Below are 20,992 nucleotides of genomic sequence, written 5' to 3'. Positions count from 1 at the left end.
GAAATTCAGGATCAAATTCCAAACGGTGAAGGAGCAAATCCACAATGTTAATAGTCATATTTCTATGAAGTAAAAGCATTTAGTTTGTATTTTGTAGAATTATGTGAGAATGGGTTTACCACTTCCCTGTATTCAGATCCTGAATACTGCATTCTTTTTCACTTAAATATTTGCTGAAGAACAGAACACACAAAACAAAGAATTTGCATGTTTTCTATACAAAGGTTTCTTCTGTATGAGGAATAGAAGCATTACCCTTCTGCTTGAAAATTTCACGTGCCTCCATGATACCTTCCCAGGCCACAGACCTGCTTCCCAGTGAACAGAATACCATGAACCTCTCAGAGGCTTTATTTCACACACTATAGAAATTTTGCAGAATTCCAGCTCTGTATGCTAGTTACTATTTATGTCCTTTAGGAGGTCTTGATTGTGAATGAGGTGGACAAAAGGACCAGAGACCTTGCAAAACCAGTTAACTCTGACAATGAGTACCTCAGAACAACAGCTCCTCGCTGCATCATCGTTTAAAATCCCTACTCTGAGTGGCTTAGACAATGCACTTCATCTGTATTTCAGTGAATCACAAAGCACATTATTCACATATGTCAAATTTTTAAAAAATTAGCAGAGAGAAGCACAAGCAAGTCTTTTCCAATTATTTCCTGTTCTTTACTGGCCTAATAGGAGGGAGTTTTCTATTTTCTCCCATTGCAATTCAGCAGTGCACATGCATGGGTGAGGTGTCTCACAAAAGCAGTCAACACAGTTCCTTCTGGGCTGGATATTTCAACACAAGAAAAGTGAGAATGATAAAACCCACAAAAAGAGGGCAGGAATATGCAAAAAGAGCAATGCAGGGTGCAGCTTTCCAGATAAGCACCTTTCCAATGAGGTCACTAATAAAACTCCAAAAGCAGATTTGCAAAGCCCTTATTCTCCAGGGGAGAAGAGCCACCTGCATGCTTTATCCAGACCTCACAGAAGGACCCACGAAGGAAACAGCTCATCGGTGGAAATGAAGCCTCATGTTGAAGAAAATGACTCCAGGAAAGCACATCCTGATGCTACAGTCCTGGCTTGCTCTTTTGCTACTCATATACTCAACAGACTCAGATTCCAGCTGCTGAAGTGAGGTGCAATATGGAGATGAATCTCCTTTCACTTAACATTGAGTTAGTTCAGTAGAAAATCAACTCATGAGTTGAACTTTACTGTCTACAAATGCCTTCAAGAGAAACAGAAGATTCTCTACTTTGCAATGGTCAGCCTATTATGCCTATGTCAAATCAAAAAGATGGACTCAACATGTTATAATTACACTAAAATTTACAGCAGTTTAATGAGTTATCAAGTTTTAGTAACCTTTTCATAAATGCTCTATGTTCTCTCCACCTGCTGTACGGACTGTAAGAGTTTCATTCATGGGCGGCTCATGGTTGCAGAGAGACAGTGATTTCAAATGGGGTCCATCTTATTGACACACCCTGTAGTTCCTTCTGCATTGTTTCAAAATAAGCAAACGGGAAAATAAATGAGTGATTATGAACCGGAATTGCAATTTTATTCATTTTTCACCTTATGACCCACAGTTTGTTAAGCTAATCAATACTGCTAGTTAATTACAGAAAATGAGAATGTGAATAAGTATATTATCTCAAATATATTAACTAGCTTCATCAGAGCAAGGTAATAAAACCCCTTCCATATCAGACTGTGTTGTTCTTTATTGTTACTTGTTATTGACACTCTGAAGTTTATCATTTTACGGACTGAAAGATGAAAATAGAAAGCCTTGAATTTGTCTCTCACTGGCTACAACCACAGATGCTACCAGTATTTAGAGAAGTCATTTGAAGTTTCATTAGCTATGTTCATTAGTATCCCACATAAGAAAGTTCTACGAGTTAATGACACATGTAAAAATAATGTATTTAAATCCATTAGAAATGCATTTGCACAGAAATCTATGCTTTAATACTACAAGCAAGCTTAATAAAATTAAATGCCTTTACCAGCTTTCCATGGATGATTCAGAATGGTATATGCTATGTTACACCTTCTTATTTTCCACAGACAAAACCCCTTGCATTTCTAATCTCCCCTTAAATGGAATTCCTCATAGGCACTAATGCTCACATGCACAAAAGAGACCAGATAATTGCAGGCAAAATGCTAATTACAAGTTAAAATCTTAGATGTCTACACTATAACGAAATACTCTGGCATCCCCAAAATCTTATTTTAGGCATCCTGGAGAACTCTCAGTCCCTTTTGACTTTGGAATCTCAGAATCATCATCTCTCACTTACTTGTCCTCATATTTATTATCATTTGACATCTGAAAGCAGTATCTGATATAAGTAAAAATTTTATTGCACTTTGGCCCAAGTCCTTAATATGCTTAATAAGTTTTTTTTCAGCACAGCCTGAACTCTAATGCTGCTGCATTCGTAGCTAGCAGTGAGGGATTTTCTTCTAATTGATGCTGATCTACTAGTACAAAGTTTTGTGGACCATCTTGGCATAAATCCGGTCCAATCTCTCCCTGCTCGGGTGCCACATCTCACCCACATACTGTGTCAGTGGCAGGAAAAAAAGCCCCTCCATGACTTGTGTGCCCTTCATCACTGCAGTGTTCTTGTTGGATTGGTTTATACCAGTCAAAGTAACACAGCAACTGAAGCCAGCTACCCCTCGCCCCAAGGCAGCCATGGTTACGAATCACATTCTTTTACCCACGCACTATGGGTCACTCCTTTTCCCAGGCACAATATTCTCCTCTGGAGACTTATCCCCTTCACACCACATTCCAACATCTTGTTTTCTTGTGGTAAAGGAGTACATAATAATAGTAACTAAAGTTGCACCTCTCTGTTTAATTCCCCTTCCTTTCATATTCTCGCCATCTCCTACCCTGTGGATGGCTTGAACTGTGCCCTCCTCCATGCATTGATTGGATTAAAATAGAGATTAAAATTGGAATAGAGACTACAAAATCTGCAATTAGCATGAAATAAAACATCATACAATATCTCAGTGTAATCACTGTGGTCTTTATACTTCTGATCAAGTCCTCTTATTTATCCATAACATATCTGGAAAACTAGCTGCCAAGTTACAAAATGCATTCTGTCTTCAAAAGTTATTCTGAATCTAATAATGCCAACATTTACTCAGGAGTAAGCAGCCACAAGACTTATCCTTTCATAAGCATGTAAGTACCAGATCCATGATGGGACACATAAAAGTTGCAGCTACCATACCAATAAGCTTATTGGGAGCTGTTGCTTTTATCGTATTGTAAGAATGAGAATTTGTTCTTCATATGAAAAGAAACACTGCCAATTTCAGACAGCTAATTTTTTTTAAATACTGTGCTGGGATTCCTAGCAAAATTTCAGGTTATTAAAACTGAAATGATTCAAAACTGAATTATCACCTTTTATACTTTTTTCCCTTCTGTTTGCACATGCTTCAGAGTAGGCAATGAAAATTAATGCATTTGGCTTCAGGGTTTCCCGATAGTTTCACTTAAATTAAACCCACATTCCTCCAGCTGGGATTCACAGACTGTGGGAAAATACTCATCAAGAGTTTTCACTGGTTTTACTGGGCTTATTTGTAGAGAGATTTCAAATATTTTCTATAGAAAGGCTCACATGACTGTCAGATATAATTAAAAAAAAAACCTTTAGAATACATATGTGTGAAATGAAATTTAAATAGGTAGTTTCCATTTGACATTTATTATAAAACAGAATTTAAAAAGAGCAAGGTAAGTGTTAAATATAGTTCAATGCAATATAGCTAGCCTGTACTATGTTAATATTTTTCATTCTCCAGGACATAGTGTCCTCCTGTGCTTTTTTGTTCCTTTAACATCAAAAAGCAGTGATATTTGAAAGCTTACAATTACAAAGAACTGAACTTCTTTTGCCCAGTGACTTCTTTCTTTCTTCTTCTTTAACTTAAATAAAGAATTATTTTAAATGCAGATGATAAATGGTAACAAGGTTTTTCATCTCTGACCTTTGCGTTGCTTTCAGTGACTCAAAAGGCTTAACCTTTACTTGAAAAGCCATGTACTGATCTAATGGGATCTTCAAGGAGAACAGACATAATGTCCTGATATATGTATTTGCACGCTATAACCTTTAGCTCATAACCATATTCCAAGGCCACTTTAAGCACAGCTGTTACCTGCACTTGGGACACGGTCAGAGGATAACGAAATAATATCCAGGTGACACCTTCACTGCAGGGTGGAATGGTCAGAGAGCCCTCATACACCCAGTAGTCACGCAGAAGAGGGTCTGAAATTAAAAGAAATGTGGAATTTTAATGACATTAAGGAAGGTAATTACGTCTTCCAATTATGACAGCTTATGACAGCCATGGGCTTGCTCGTATGGTGAAGTTAGTAGGGAGTCAGCTAAGGTGTGAATTGATAACCTGTCAAATTTTGTCCGCTACTTTCTCATGTGAATGTACATGAGCTTGTGGTCATTATATTACAGTAACTACCCCCTGCAGATAAGTATTTAAAAGATAAAAATGCCACTTTATAGATAATGAAAAATAACATGTGCACAACTCCTTAAACTAACACAGCAAATAGATGTAATAATACAGTGGGAAAGAACTCCTCTTAGCGTCAAAAGCTCCAAGAGATATCCCATTTTGAATGAAGCGGGGCTGCGGTCACGAAATTTTAGCTGACTTCTACATTTATTATTTGTCTCAAGGATGAATTTCTTTATTTTTTTCTAAAAATCAGTGAAAACAGCTCAAGCCAAACATTTCAGTTTGCAATTCTTGTGACATTCTTTGAGATGCACTGGTGCCTTCTAGGTTTGGAAAAGTGAATTGAATTTCACAGGCGAAAAAAATCAAGGCTTATTTAAGAATAAGTTTATTTTAATAAGTTTACAAACTTATTAATAGGTGTATAAATAGAATAACTGTTAGAATAAACAGTTGCCTAACAAGAAAACATGCAATTGTTCGTCCAAGCAGAGTTTACCTCTACACAGAAGTTTCATTTTAACTATTTTAATTTTAGTTCCTCAAAGATTTCAGTCACACCGCACTTCATAAGTGAGACTACACAGGGCTGCCCTTTGCTGCTGGAGGCCATACTCACAAATGACTCCCTGACACAGCTAAAGGAGTACAGAGAGGAAACTGCCTGGTTGTAAAAGAGGGAACAAGAAACAAACCTAGAGAGGAATGGGAGGAAAAGGGTGGTTAATCACGGCACGGAGAGCTAAGAGGAAGGTTGTGACTAGCTTGACCAGGACAGAATGGAAGACTGGAAAGGAATAAACCTGCTTGGTTGACCTAAGCTGTTATTGCCATTTCACTACTAGCTCAGAGGAATATCAGTACAATTAAATCTTGCTAGTGAACCCTGTGATTGCCAGTGAACGGATTTTGGTTTGTTGGTGTAATTTCCCTTCTCAGGGAGTTACACAGCAAATCCATTGAGAGCAAGTTGCATTATCAAACACTCGAAAGTTAAGAACTGCAAGAATTAATTCAGCCCATCCTGTGCATGCATTGTGACACCGTCTTGTTATATGATCACGTATGTCTTTTCTAGAGAACCTTTCATCATTTACTTGCAAAGATGGATGATTTTCTTCTGAAAAGCATCTAATAACATTTGGATTTCTCAGTACAAAATGCGGTCCTTGGTCTTCTTTCTCCCATGCTATTCAAATCCTGCTTGTTAGAAGGACCACATTTTCTCATTTTTCATATTTCTAATGCACTCGTTTCTTCAGTGTCTGAGTGCTTCACAAACATGAATTAATTTATCCTTCCAACACCCCAGCTCGGTGAGGAAGGACAGATTACCCCCACACTTTAAAGCTGGGGAACTGAGGCACAGAGGAGTTAAGGTCAAATGCATCTATTCATCTGAGGTGTTCAATATGAGATGCTTAGAACCTGATTTCTCAGAGTAGTTAACTTTCTATAGCACTTAATGCAGTCAGAGCACTGCTCCCATTGACTTCAGTTGGAGGTGTAAGCACTCAGCACTTCTGCAAATCAGACCCCATGATCTCAAGTCGGGCACCTAGAAAATGAGGAACACATAGTTAGAGATGACTTATGAAAATTTTGGTTTAGGTGACTTGATCAGCATCACACAGGAACTGCAAGGCAGAGGTCCTGTAAAAAATAACTTACGGTCACACAATCAAAAAGATTTTTTATAATGTATATGCATGAAGGGGCACAGGCAGCCTTAATTCCTGCAATTCCTAATTGCTGAGCACTTGACTTTGCAACCTAAACAATATTATTTCGATATAATTAATATAGTTGAATGCAGACCTAGATAATTTGGAAAATTAAAGATCTTGCCATGGAATTCAGCTCAGGAGGATTCCTTATGAAATATTTGCCTCATAGAAACGCCCATTGTCACTACTCATTGTATGCAATACAACTGTCATTGCATTATGGCTTCTCTTTTGATACTGCCAAAAGCTAACTTGGTAAACTGGTAACCTTACACTTCCTATTTTATGCTGAAGTAGAGAAAGGCGGACACAGAGCTCCCCCTCTAGGTGGGACGATAAATCCTCAAGAAAGCTATTAATAGCTGCAGCATTGCCAGAAGTGCAGAGACTACAGCATCACATCCCACTCATAACATGAAGGTGCAGATTCATCCTAAATTCCAAATCCTAAATTCCCTATCCTGTTAGCAGCACTAGGTGCAAAATGCATTACTGCCTTAAGTGATATGCTCTTAGGCTTGCAATTAGACTATGCTTCAGACCAAGATTGTCCCAGCCTCTGCAATTAGCTTGTAATCCACCCATACAAAAGGAAGCAAAGGCACCTACCTGGCAATAAAGAGTTGGGATTAAAACAGGGTATTGTTTTGGACTTTCCCTGAAAAAATGAATACAGATCAATCTCATCTCTAGTTTCTTATTAAAATGATGATGAATTGAGAGGTAAAACACACTGTGTCTTCTTATAACATTAAGCCTTGAGTTCCTGTGGCAAAGCAACGTCATTAGTAGCCCCTATTTAATCACCATTGCATTTGTCCTTGCACCTCTTTTTTTAAATTCTATTTTATATTTTACTTCTAAGATTATCTCAGCAATTTGTTAACTTTCTGCCTTTAGTACCTGGGCTCCTTCCAGGTCCCAGCCTTGAAATTCTCTACATTAAATTCAGGGGTTCCATACAAAATGAGATTAAAAAACAATGGCCAAAGTGAGCTTTTTCTTGACTGATGTGGATAATACTTAATAAATAAAGCTAGTTACACATATTTAATGCAGGAAAATTTTATGTGAGCCAAAACTATGTTTGATGCAGACCCTCGGAAAGTCATTAGTATAACAGGCTCACAATGACAAGACCTTTCATGGCCCTCCTCTACTTGGCTGTCCTTTCAGCAATAAAAATACAGAGTTTCATACACTATTGTTTTCTTTGACACCTTCATAAAACATGAGTTTATAATATTAAGCATCATGCCCGAAGTTTAACCTATATTATTTGACTAAAAGAAGATTTTCAGCTCCCTTCTAATAATAGCTTCTAATTTTTCTACACTTCAGCATCCACTTAAGTGCATGGCTAATCTCTCCAGACCAATACAGAACATCTCATTAATACATTTCAAAATCCTCTGAAATCAAAGGTAAGTATGATTATTCCTATGTCACAGACAGAGACCCTGAAGCAGAGAGATGGAAGTAACTTGCCCAAGGTCATTTAAGATAGTATCAACATTCTGGAGAGCACTCATATCTCCTCAGTGCTAGGCTTATTATCTATCCTTCATGTCCTTCAGGATCACCAGACATAATCCACCTGACAAGGTAGCATTGTGTTTTTGCTGATTACCCACTGTGAGTTAATATGGGTGCTCAGTTCATCTATTCTTTTCCACTACAAATTAAAACCAGATAAGTTTGAAGATACTGCTGCTGGTGTTCACTAAGCATGTTGCAGTGCTTGCATTCACACTGACTCTGTGATAATCACTGAAAAGGCAGTATTTGCAATCAGTTACTAACATAGGAGATCAAACTTTTTGGCCACCAGAAAAGGAAGTAACTACAAAGACTGTATTTTATCTGAATACTGTAAAATGCTGAGGTTCTGATGCAGAACACCAAATGATGGCTTTCACACGTGGTTTTACAACAGATACATCCGAAAACCTTCTCTTGGCTCCATGTAGACCCTTCGCTCCCTTTCTCTCTGGTCAGTGAAGGAAGCATTTCTTCAGACAATGCCTTACCTTGTACTGGATGTCCTGGAGAATTTCAGTTACAGCCTTTAGGCCCACATGCTCTTTCCCTATCTGAAATACAGCAAGCGAAGATGAGTTTCAGTATTGTGCTATTTCAGAAACTGTGAGGCAAGACAGAGGTCAATCAGGACAGTAAGTTCTATACTTGTTTTCAGTTAAGCTACACAACCTTGTGTTAACCAAATACACTGATAGATGGCAACTCCTAATAATTAAATCATTATAAAGCCACCAGTCAGAAGTAATCAAGGTGCAGACAACTGTAAAGCAGAGACAGAAACCCCGAGAACAACAAAGAGTCATAGTTGATTCTGGTAAGTTTTGACTAAGCCTGTTTTGCAGCATATACTGCATGCGTAGTCAAAATCATGCAGCATTATGACATATAAATGCCAAGGATACAGTTTGTCCTTACCAGTTTTTGTCAGAAAAGTACACAGAAAGGAACAGAGTGAACAAGCACGACAGACATTTTTTTGAATTTGTTCCCACAGCGTTGCAAATCTGGCCCAAGGTATCTTGGGGGTGTTTTTTCCTGCCTGCAGAGCGTGGAATGGCAGATCCTCTCCCTCATGGCAACTCTGGGATCCTGCTGGCAAAAGCCGGGGTCCCGGCAGCCTCCAGCACTGCCTTTACCGAGCAACTTTAGGGCACAGAAGATGAGGTTTTCAAAAGAAACCTGCTATTGAAATAGGAGATTCTTCTTTTCCATGAACATTGTCCACTCTGCCCACTGACTTCAGCTGCTTCTGGTCTAAGTCAACCATCCTAGGACCCTAGATTTTACCTTCAGAAAATTGTCAAAATAGAAAGAATGGGAAAAATAGTATTTATACTGTGTATTAAAGAAACAGGGAAAGAAAAGTACTCCTTCCAACTGATTTCTTTGCCAGTGTGTACATATATGAGGTGAGGAACGAAGTAGGCACGAGTGAGAACTGGAGAGCTGGACGCTGAAAAATGTGTTTGCTCCTTGTTTCTCTTGGAATAGAATGGCACAGTAGTCACTGGAAGGAAACAATTGAATGTCAACAAAACATATTTGTTATTTCTAGGAATTTTAGAGTATTTTGTTTCAGAATGGGGTTTTAGTTTAAAATCTTTGAAGTGTGTAAAAGATATTTAAATCATTTGAAAGATGCTGTTTCTCAATTAATAATCACCAAGGGCTGTCCCTTAAATCAGTGAAAATATTTTCACTGACCTTATAATGATGTGTTGGAGAACAGTGGTGCAAAACTACTATATATCCATGATTTTACCAGGAAAAAAATGGTCAGCACATTTTCCGTCCCTGTTCCTTTAATAAATAGCATAAATACTATTTTTTCTTGGTCAACTTTAACTATAGGATGCCTTTCTTGGCTAATGAAAAAGCCCTTTGGAATGCTTAAGAACTCTTGATGAAGGTGAGACCAGAAATGGAAAATGTATCATTGAAGTTTCAGATTTATTTAAGAACTTATATATAACTTTCTAACTAACTCAAAGGTTACCTCTGCTGGAATTAGAAGGTGACTTACACAAGCAATTATCACACAGCCCTCTAGGATACAAAACCGAAGACTTTCTAACTTCCATTTTTAGCAGTTCTGAGCATTGGAGCTGTAACCAATGTACCTTTAAATTCAAACAGAGGTAAAGCTCAAAGGCACTCAAACTCATTATGAAATACAACAAATTAATAATATCACTGGGAAAGAAAATCCATTTGATCTATGCACAAACTCTAAACCTCTTCCTCCAAAGCCATTTAAATAGAGCAGTTTGCATTTCTCACAAAGAGAATGAGAAACGGATGTTTGAGGACTAAAACAAAAAATCTTCTTTATGGGGTGCAGCCCTTGAAAAACCTCTAACAGCAATTAGTTTATGGGGCTAACTTCCCAGATTGCATTACACCTTTCCTCCAGCAAGCTCTTAGCCTCCTTGTCGGAGGCTTTTCTCAGGGTCTGTGGCGAGACTTGTTACACTATGTCTGGTGTCTCTGAAGTAATATGACCCCACCTCACATTGTCCCTGTGTTCAGAAATGCACAATCCTATTATACTACCAGTTTTTGGCTGTGCCGATGGGTTAGAAAGGGCTTTTTTATCCTCTTTCTTTCTCTCCTCAGTACATTTCCTCAATCCCCGGACAGCAGGCCAGGTCAGGAATGGAGAAAAACACACTATGGAGGTAGTGAAGCACCTGTACCTCCTGACAGCCCTCGTTCTGCCCTCAGAGGAAAGGACAGTGGATGTCTTCCCATAGCCAGAGTCACAGAGAGAGATTGCCCACTATGCATTATCCCTTCTTTAATTAACATATTTTCAATATCCCATTTAAAGAAGAAATACTTACATAGCACATACACAGAAGATAGGACTTGAAAAGTATCTTTTGAATAGAGTACCAGCAGTCATACGCTGTTTTATTTTATGAAATCATTAAAAATGAAAGAAAATGAAAGGGATCACATTTTCCTCAGACAAATGATAGTGCATTATAAGAAGTGCAACACAGGAAACTTACCTGCACAAACAAAGCAATAATAGCTATGCCGTGCTTCTTCCCTACGGCCTCATCAATGCTGCTGTATAGTGTGGAGTTCCAGTGCATTAGATGAAGCTAAAACAAAGCAGTGCAAATAGACAAATAAACATGTTTTGTTATTAAAAAACCACCAGCAATTAACTTCAATTAACAAAGGCTCAGCATGTGTATGTGCATGCATGAATATACATATGTGCATGCCTCTGGCATAAGGGGATTCCCCACTGCTCTGGCAGGGGGATTGGACTAAATGATCTTTCGAGGTCTCTTCCAGTCCCTAACATTCTGTGATTCTGTGATTACTACTACAAACATCAGGAATCCACCCACAAAAAATAGCTGCAGAGAAAGGGATGTATAGCCAGTTACCAAATATCTACAACAAAGGTGTGGATAACTATGCCAGTGATGCTAATGATGATTTACCAGCTCACTCACTTTCAAGCCACCAGTGTTGCCTCTCCGCCAGCCAGCTCTCTTCCACAGCAGGGGCATGATTATGGACACCGGCTGTGCAAACACAGGTCTGACTGGCTGACTGCACTATCTTAATGTCACTTATCTTACATATCACCCAGGATGAGTCACTCAAATGTCAGTAGTAAGAGAAGAAGTGATTTCAGGAAAGGTTAAACATAGAGAAAGTCAAGAAGAGTAGAATGGCTGGAGGACCACCTGAGGGCCAGCAGTGAAAGGGATGCTAAAGTGTAAAACACGAGCCCTCAACTGCCTTCTTCTGCAGGGTAACAGGGCCTGTAGGAGCTAATGCATGAATACAGGCCAGGCAGCTGGCACTGGGTGGTAAACATGGAGTCTGTTATGGTGAGGAGGTGTCACCGCTGACTTGGGAAGTGGTGTCTGAGAAAAGGGCTGGAAGACAGACCAGCAGGAGGTTGGAAAGGGAGGGAGGGAGGGGACGGAGGAGAGTGGGAAGGGAGACAGGGGGAGGAGAGGAAAGAGAAATGTGCTGGAAAACAGAATGACAGCTGGAAAAAGAGAAAGAAAGTGAAGGAGAGAAAGAAACCAGGAGAAAGAAAGTGAGAGGGAGAAGGAGAGGGAGAGGGAGAGGGAGAGGGAGAGGGAGAAGAAAGGAAAGGAAAGGAAAGGAAAGGAAAGGAAAGGAAAGGAAAGGAAAGGAAAGGAAAGGAAAGGAAAGGAAAGGAAAGGAAAGGAAAGGAAAGGAAAGGAAAGGAAAGGAAAGGAAAGGAAAGGAAAGGAAAGGAAAGGAAAGGAAAGGAAAGGAAAGGAAAGGAAAGGAGAAAGGAAAGGAGAAAGGAAAGGGGAAAGGAAAGGGGAAAGGAAAGGGGAAAGGAAAGGAGAAAGGAAAGGAGAAAGGAAAGGAGAAAGGAAAGGAGAAAGGAAAGGAAAGGAGAAAGGAAAGGAAAGGAGAAAGGAAAGGAAAAGAGAAAGGAAAGGAAAGGAGAAAGAAGAAAGGAAAGGAAAGAAGAAAGGAAAGGAAAGAAGAAAGGAGAAAGGAAAGAAGAAAGGAGAAAGGAAAGAAGAAAGGAGAAAGGAAAGAAGAAAGGAGAAAGGAAAGAAGAAAGGAGAAAGGAAAGAAGAAAGGAGAAAGGAAAGAAGAAAGGAGAAAGGAAAGAAGAAAGGAGAAAGGAAAGAAGAAAGGAGAAAGGAAAGAAGAAAGAAGAAAGGAAAGAAGAAAGAAGAAAGGAAAGGAAAGGAAAGGAAAGGAAAGGAAAGGAAAGGAAAGGAAAGGAAAGGAAAGGAAAGGAAAGGAAAGGAAAGGAAAGGAAAGGAAAGGAAAGGAAAGGAAAGGAAAGGAAAGGAAAGGAAAGGAAAGGAAAGGAAAGGAAAGGAAAGGAAAGGAAAGGAAAGGAAAGGAAAGGAAAGGAAAGGAAAGGAAAGGAAAGGAAAGGAAAGGAAAGGAAAGGAAAGGAAAGGAAAGGAAAGGAAAGGAAAGGAAAGGAAAGGAAAGGAAAGGAAAGGAAAGGAAAGGAAGAAGAAGGGACAGCAGTATTTACTGAGAGGTAATAGGCATTTCAAACGCAGGTTTTTCCAGCACCAGTGCTAAAATGTAATCGCTGTTGCTGGGTCTGATAAAATTGCAAAGCTTCAACAGCCAAAGCACAGCTGCTTTGCAGTTTATCTGCCAACAACTTTTGCACATTTCACATAGATAAAACAGTTTAAAAAGTACAAGCTCTTAGATTCAAATCCCATTGTAAAATTGTGATAAATGTTTTGCTCAGTCACGTGTCTAAGCCAGGGGTGTCAAAGTCATTTTCACCGGGGGGCCACATCAGCCTTACAGTTGCCTTCAAAGGGCCAAATGTAATTTTAGGACTGTGTAAATGTAGGAGTAGTTATATTACATTTGACACCCCTGGTCTAAGGAGTTAAAAATGTCACTCTGTTATCTTACATTGTTTTTTCCTTCAGCAAAATTAGTTTTTAAAACAGATAGTGTCTCTTCTTACTTTGTGTTTCATTTCTGGCCTGTAATTGCCTTATTGCCATATACAGCAGGCGTTCACTCAGGCACCTCAATGTTTCAGAAGATCAGTTCCTCAAGTGATCACTCTCCCCTTATTTAATCCCTGACGAGAATTTTGGGCACTCCTCTTGATGACTGTCATTTCAAAAATCAATACAAAATTTTAAATGAACGTATTATAAATCAAATTAAATTCCAAATTATCACACAAATAATTCTATTCATGCGGATCAAAGGCATCAGCTGTGGTAAAAACATGAAATCTTTTTCTTAAAAAAAATATAACAATTCATTTGCACATAAGAAGTCTAATACAAATGTACTTGCCCAACACTACAAAGCTTCTAGACACAAATTTCCCCTCTAAGAATGAAGCCATCTCACTATTGCTGATGGATATACTTGGTGCCAGGTATTTTATCATCAATAAAAAGCTCTATTACACATTTGATTTGCTTTTGGCTTTTAAAGTAACAAAACCACAGGATCAAATAATGAGATTTCAGTCTCCAATGCTCACTTTAGCAGACACAGAACTACCACCACCCAAGAAGATAAAGAGAAAGCATTGCATCTTTCAAGACAAGACTGGAGTTTGCATCAGCTATCCACTAGAGGGGACTCACGGAGTCCCACAAGCCTCCCCAAAATCTTGATGTGAGAAGAAAAGGGGAAAAAATAAGGCTGGGGTGACTGCAGCGGGGATGGCAATGTCCTTGGTGCAGCAAGAACAGCACCGCAGGGCACCACGACTCGGCTGGTTGGAAATGTCAAAGCAAGCTTGTCCTTTGGCGGCTGGGACAATAGAGCTGAGAGCGATCGCCAAATGTAAAGAGACCATGACTTTGGCTGTGTCAACAGGCGGGTCTTGGCTAAAGCTACCATGGCATTCAGCAGCATGTTACGCTCCTTTGTCTGGCATTTGTCTGCATTCTGACAACAGTGGGGTTTTTCTGAAGATTTGAAAGGAAAGCGTCGAGCCTCAGCATGAGGAAAATGAGCAAGAGCTTCAGAACGTACCAGCAATGACCCCAGTTTATCCGGAAACAGGTTGTTGTCCTGTCTTAGGTAGCAGGCTCATCAGGAGAGAGACTTTCCTATGATACAGCTTATCTATCAGCTAGAAAAATGACAGCAAAACCTCTGTGTAATACTATAAAACATTAAGAGGTCTAGAATTAGTCTGTGCAGCAGCATGAGCAACCTGATAGGAAGATATGCTGCAAAATACACTTGGCTGCTGCATGCAAGGGGGAGCACAGTGCCAAACGTCCTGCAGCTGGAACGGTTTTCCAAGGAACATACTCACTAGCCAGCACCTCTTCCCACATCTACAGGGGCATTAGGAGAGTAAGTTAAGTATTAGCTACCCATTTTAGAAGTATGTTTAGGTCTCTCCATCCTCTATGGGTCTCCATCATTTCTACCCTCTCAACAGAGGTTAGGATGGTCTACAAAAACAAAAACTAAAACACAAAAATAAATAGATAGATAGATAGATAGATAGATAGATAGATAGATAGATATTGAAAACACAAATAAAACAAAACAAAACCAAAACAAACAAAAACAAACAAAAAACATATCACAAAGGCAAAAAATGAATGTACTTAAGGCTAATGTAGACACCCTTTGACTAGCTTCAGGTGTAGTAATCAACATTACTAAAGGTACTGAAATGGGCACTCTGCACTTCTGGTCCAATGCTTCCTGTAACTTTGAGGTTCTACTGAAGGAGGCTTTAAATACCCAGTAGGCTCCTTGGAACAAGAATCATCATTGTGTACTGGGTTTCTAAAGCCCAAGGTAGAACTGACTTCTGGTCTGCATTTAAGATTCTCTTGTGTTACTTCATCAGAGGTGGCAATAGTTACAGAAGATTAGTAATCTTCTTTTATTACAGCAGGTTGTAAACTCACTCTTATAAACACCGTGGTGCCAAATACTATCAGCAGGTTCATAAATGGATTGGACAAATTATGGACAAGAAGTCCAAAAGCAGGCACTGAAGAGAGCAGGCAGAGCTGTAGCCTCTAGCACTCCTCGTCCTACGACTGTATATGACTAGGGAGTACAACAAGAAGTGGTCAGGCTTGTGTGCTCTCCCTACACAGCATCTCCTACTGGCACTGCTAGGGACAGAGCACAGGCCAAGTGCAAGGTCCTGCACCTGGGTCAGGGCAACCCCTGGTATCAATCCAGGATGGGAGATGAAGGGATCGAAAGCAGCCCTGCAGAGAAGGACTTAGGGGTACTGGTGGATGAAAGATTGGACATGAACCAGCAATGTGTGCTTGCAGCCCAGAAAGCCAATCGTATATTGGGCTGCATCAAAAGGAACATGGTCAGCAGGTCAAGCAAGGTGATTCTGCCCCTGTCTGCTCTGGTGAGACCCCACCTGGAGTCCTGTGTCCAGCTCTGCAGCCCTCAGCACAGGAAAGACATGGACCTGTTGGAGAGGGTCCAGAGGAGGCCACCAAGATGATCAGAGGGCTGGAACACCTCTGCTATGAGGACAGGCTGAGAGAGTTTGGGTTGTTCAGCCTGGAGAAGAGAAGGCTCCAGGGAGACCTTTTTGCAGCCTTTCAGTACTTAAAAGGAGCCCATAAGAAGGATGGAGACAGACTTTTTTAGAAGGGCCTGCTGTGACAGGACAAAGGCTAATGGTTTTAAACTAGAAGAGGGGAGATTCAGGCTAGACATGAGGAAGAAATTTTTCACAGTGAGGGTGGTGAAACACTGGCCCAGGTTTCCCAGAGAGGTGGTAGATGCCTCATCCCTGGAGACATTCAAGGCCAGGCTGGACGGGGCTCTGAGCAACCTGATCTAGTTGAAGATGTCCCTGCTCAGTGCAGGGGGGTTGGGCTAGATGACCTTTGAAGGTCCCTTCCAGCTCAAACTGTTCTATGATTCTATGATGGACTGCTGGCCTGATTCAGCAGCGTATTTATTATGTTCCCGGGTTCTGAATCAAGGTGATACTCAGAATAGCTATTCACAGAAAAGGTTCTGTCATTAGGGATTTACAAACTGAAATTAGACAACCAACCTAATGGAAGAATAATAATTAATACCATAATATTTCCTAACAACAGGTCTCACATCTTTTGCTCTCTGATAAGCTCATGCACGGACATTTAAGTAAATGAACGGATGTCAATATGCACTTAAATGGAACTCAAATCAAATGAATTTTTCTACTGAGTAAGAAAAACATAGCTTAGATAGGGGCTGGGTAAGTAAATGAAAAAGTGATTCAGAAAGTGAAATATTAGCAAGGAATCAATAAGGCTGCAGTATTTGTAGCAAAAGCGTTGCTTTCAAATCATGGTTTATCCTGTGTGATTGTGTGGTTCTCTGGAGCTCTTCTCCCTTTTGTCTGCTCTTTTTTTATTTGTAATACAACATCAGATGAAAACATCAGACAACAGCTAAAAAAATGGCAAACGGTCTAAAAACATTACAAAATTTGAACTCTGGAGAGTACAGTACAGAAACAACATGGCCTGTAACTCCTATTAATATTTATAGGAATCAAATGTGTGCAGACAAAAGACCCCAGTGCTTTTACAAATCTTGAAACAGTCAATAGAATATAATGCCTGTGTACACTGACAACTTCATACCCAGGCATCTGTATCTTATAAGTAGCAAGAGCCAGAGAGATTAATTAGATTAATTAGATTAACACTGTATTTTGGTAACATTCAGTTTTACATTGATTTGAGACAGCTATATAAAAAGTGTACACTCGCAAGGGGTGTCAGTCTCTGATATGAACACAACCATGTGGTTTTGTTGGTTTTTGGTTTTGTTTTTTTTAATAATCAGCTGCAGTGTACTGGCAACTCACCATTGTGTGGTTTTCATTTGGAGTACAAACAAGATGCACATGTCAGTAACCCAGGAGGGGCTCTGCTCAACTTGTTAGCTAATGTTTTGATTTTCCATAGTTATGACTGTTCTATACAAGCAAAATGAATCAGCTATATTGTTACCAATTATCAGAGGCTGCCTAACCATGCCAGGCAGTATATTTCTACAAAATAATCAGAAATCTGTGAGAAACTCCTTAGCACCCAAAAATCCATTTTTCTCTTGGAGAAAAAAAAAACCAAACATGGAGCCTTTTAATATTCCAGCTGTAAATCAAATTGCAGCAGTGACTTCATTAAAATCAGATAAACTGAAAACTCATGAAGGCAAATGATAATAAAGTGCTGATGAAGTTGATTTGTTCTGTGAACAGCTGGAGAGACTCTCCTTCAGAGGGAAGATTAAGAAATTATTCCAGAGCAAACACTGCAGGTGGATTATACTGTATGGAACAAATTCTGAGGATCTTCCCAATTTTCATCCTGCCGCCCCCCACCAAAAGACTACTGATCCCATTCCTGATGTCCTTGCTTAGGAAAAGTTGACACTGACATGAAAAAGGGGCTTGTCTCAAATTAAGACTTTCTCAAAATTGAGTAAGGACCTGAGATTCTGACTTTAAAAATTATAAACAAAGGAAAACCCTACACTTAAATACATTCATTTCTCTAACACAGAAATATCCTTTATGTCAATACAAAAAGCAATGGCCTGGGATGGTATATTTTTTTTACACAGAATCAGAGTCCCTGGGATGACAAATTCTGGTAGGAATCAGTCACTGTATATGACCTAGCAAGCCAGTTTCTCTCAATAAAAGCCATGTATATTTTTCCCCTGTCTGGGGCACTGACTGCTCTGTGGAAATCTGCAGGGTCTTGAGCTCACTGAGAACAAAAACGATATTTTAAGTTCTGTTGCTGACTTTACTTTATTCCCAGCTCACACATAAAAACATATAATGACAGGAAAATTTAAGTTGGAAGTGGCCTCTGAAGTTCAAACACCTCCTTCCCCTATTCACAGCAGCACCAACTCCAAAGTCAGCTACTAACTCCAAGTCAGATCATGTTGCTCAGGGCCTTGTCAGACTAAATTTTGCATATCTCCGAGGATGGAGACCCCACAGACTCTCTGGGTAATCTGTTCCATGCTTGACCTCCCTCATTGTGAAGAACTTTTTTCACTTTGTACCTAATCAGAATCTCTCTTGTTGTAACCTGTGTCCCTCGTCTCTCACCCTTTCATGCTCCTCAGGAGTCTCTGTTCAGGAGCCCAGGCATGAATTGCTCATGACCACTAGAGAGACGCTTCTTCATTGACTCGTAAATGACACATCTTTCTCAGATCCTCTCAGCCATTCACCTATGTGAGTGATCATGTTTCACCTAAGCTTACCCAACTCTTGAAGTATCAGGAAAATCACTACTAGCTCTGTGCCTTACTGTGATATGCGGGTGTGTATCTCTCACCCAAGTGCCAGACCAAACATAAGACGGGCTCATTCATTATAGGAAAAGAAATAAGGATAAGAAATCACAGCTCATCTTTTGTTATGACATATCTGATTAATGCTAAGGGGAGAAGAAGGTCTCTCTGCTCCAACATTTCTGCACTCTTACATAATCTTAGTGTTACAGATTTGCTATAAACCTGCACAATCTGGAATGACTTGCTACCAGAGAAAAAAGAGTCCATACCCTATAACTGCTTTCTTTGTGAATACTTATTGCTACACTACTAAATCCCTAATTTGGTTTTGGGAATCCCTATAAAACAATGTTCAATGTGCAGTGTTTCCACTGGCTAAGCCAGGCAGTTTGGAACAAAGCACCAAGCCCACACCTCACCAGAGTCAAAGGGAATTGTAGCAACAGCCAAACCCTTCCTAACCTCCCTAACACCAGAACCAGACTCTCCAGGGGACCTTATGCACAATAAAATCACCAGCAGCTGAGGCAGCTGGAGGAAACATGAAACACCTGCCCAGCCTGGATGTAGATCTACTTCAACCTAATGGGTAACCAGAGCCCATTTTGCAGGAGGTGGTGATATGGGGGGATCCTTCTGTTGAACAGGCTTCTGTTTGTGCTCTACAAACAGCGGCAGACCACCATTTTTAAATCCTCTTTAGATCTGCATGTTAAACTATGAGAACATCAGACTCCGACACCATCGTCACTAGCTTTGCTTGAATCCATGCTGCTGTTGCAATTGCCTATTGTACTTTCTCGACTCTCTACACTCTTAACTCTTTACTAAGGAGCTAATTATTACAAAAGCTTCTTTCTTCAATGCATGCTGCATCATGTGTAAATTAATCTTCTGGAAAGCTTTGTTGCTTGGTCAGAACTAGGTTATACAGCTATTTCTTGTCAGCTGTGCAACTAGCAATTACAAGCACCAGAAAAGTCTGCTCAGTCTGGTAATATTACAGGACAAGAAGGCATTTAAGGATGAGGGATACGTTATTGCTCTCATATCTTCCCAACTCCTACTTCAATTCATATAGGCTGCACCTCAAAAGAATTAAAGTTATTATTAAAGAATAGTGCATCACCATGTCTTAACCAGAGTTGCATCTAAAACCTGTTAGTCTGGGAATTTTGAGCATATTGCATTTCTTATATTTTTGTTACTGCTGAGAAAACAAGTGGAGTTGAAACTGTTTTGATTCCACATAAACGCCACCACCGGGACAAATCTATATCTTTAAGGTAAAGTAAAGCAGCTTTAGCACGGTTCTGCTAACAACTGTAGAGCTAAGAACTGTTCTCCTGGACTCACCCAGGTTTGCCAGAGACCAGTATATTCCAGTTTCATTCCAAACATGCCACAAAAGCTGAAAAAGGAACAGTACAAATGGAAAACTCTGGCTACCGAACTAGGGCCAGCAGAATGTCTTTTTCCTAGTTTGAGAGGGATGAAAAGAAGCTGAGGATTTCAGCTAGTAATAATGGAAGGCAAGACTGCCTAGTTGTACAGCAATTACGTGTAATTTCAACAACACAAGTATTGCACAAAAAAAATCTCATGAGGACAAAATGTGGAAAAATTGTGTCTTGCTATTATACATGTGCACAAGAATTTATGAGTTGATACTTGACTTGGCACCAGATTGTTTCAGGAAGCAATTGACTAAGCTGTTGGCAGTGACCATAACACAGAGTAATTAAGTTCCAAATCCCCATAAGGGGACTGAACCAAGGATACGGCCAGGGCACACAGCTTCAAGAAAAGTTATTAGAAAAATAGAAAGTTAGTTATTAACAGCCTGAAGGAGAGGTTTAGGAAATTGAAGTTAATGGAATTGATAGAGAGGTTGTTTGAAAAATATCTTAGGAGAAGTAGAGTACAGGCACATTCTCCATGCCACCAAAAAAAAGAAACAAAACCCATAAAGTAACAAAGCCTGCATGGTTAAACATTACAGTTCAATCAAGGTAAATATGCTTCCTCTAAAAGTGCAAATACAACTAAAAGCAAATTACTAGATCACGAACTCTGGGCAAAATCAAGAAAGGGATGACGAAGTAGCCAAGGGAGTTTGGTTTTAATCAGTGCACTTGGTTTATACCCTAGACTGGAATTTTTCAAGGCTTCTATTGTGGATAGGTGCCAAAATGGCACTGAATTTCAGTAGAAATTAAATCTTCTTTAAAACTTCATACATAGATCATTGTCATAAAAATGACATAAAGGGAACTCTGTGCCTATCTTTGAAAGCAAAGCTAATTTCAGCACTGAGACAAGCTGAAAGCAGTGCCAAGAAACACAGATGACAAGACTGTTAGCATTAAAAATGCCCGATTAATGTAACGTGGGAGAAGGGAAAG

The 20,992-nt window shown here is 39.7% G+C and overlaps 1 protein-coding gene across 3 annotated transcripts in view; it reads right to left on the bottom strand.

The window, feature by feature from the left end:
- The window catches only part of CA8 (carbonic anhydrase 8), a 54,443-nt gene that overhangs the window by 16,605 nt on the left and 16,846 nt on the right, over positions 1-20,992 (bottom strand). For 2 of the 3 annotated variants that reach the window (XR_014183309.1, XM_082045192.1), the window contains exons 4-7: positions 10,811-10,906; positions 8,285-8,347; positions 6,864-6,912; positions 4,204-4,316 (exon numbers count right to left, since the gene is read on the bottom strand). Coding sequence is in view for 2 of the 3 variants with exons in the window: in XM_082045192.1 (XP_081901318.1) it covers positions 4,204-4,316; positions 6,864-6,912; positions 8,285-8,347; positions 10,811-10,906 (321 nt within the window). In the remaining variant the exon portion in view is untranslated. The remainder of the gene's footprint in view (positions 1-4,203; positions 4,317-6,863; positions 6,913-8,284; positions 8,348-10,810; positions 10,907-20,992) is intronic. The other variant, XM_082045193.1, reaches the window with a different exon arrangement.

Source organism: Streptopelia decaocto (genome assembly GCF_964273445.1).
Source record: "Streptopelia decaocto genome assembly, chromosome: 2".
Lineage (NCBI taxonomy): Eukaryota > Metazoa > Chordata > Aves > Columbiformes > Columbidae > Streptopelia > Streptopelia decaocto.
Note: the sequence above shows the minus strand (reverse complement) of the source record. Positions and strands in the feature narration are given on the sequence as shown.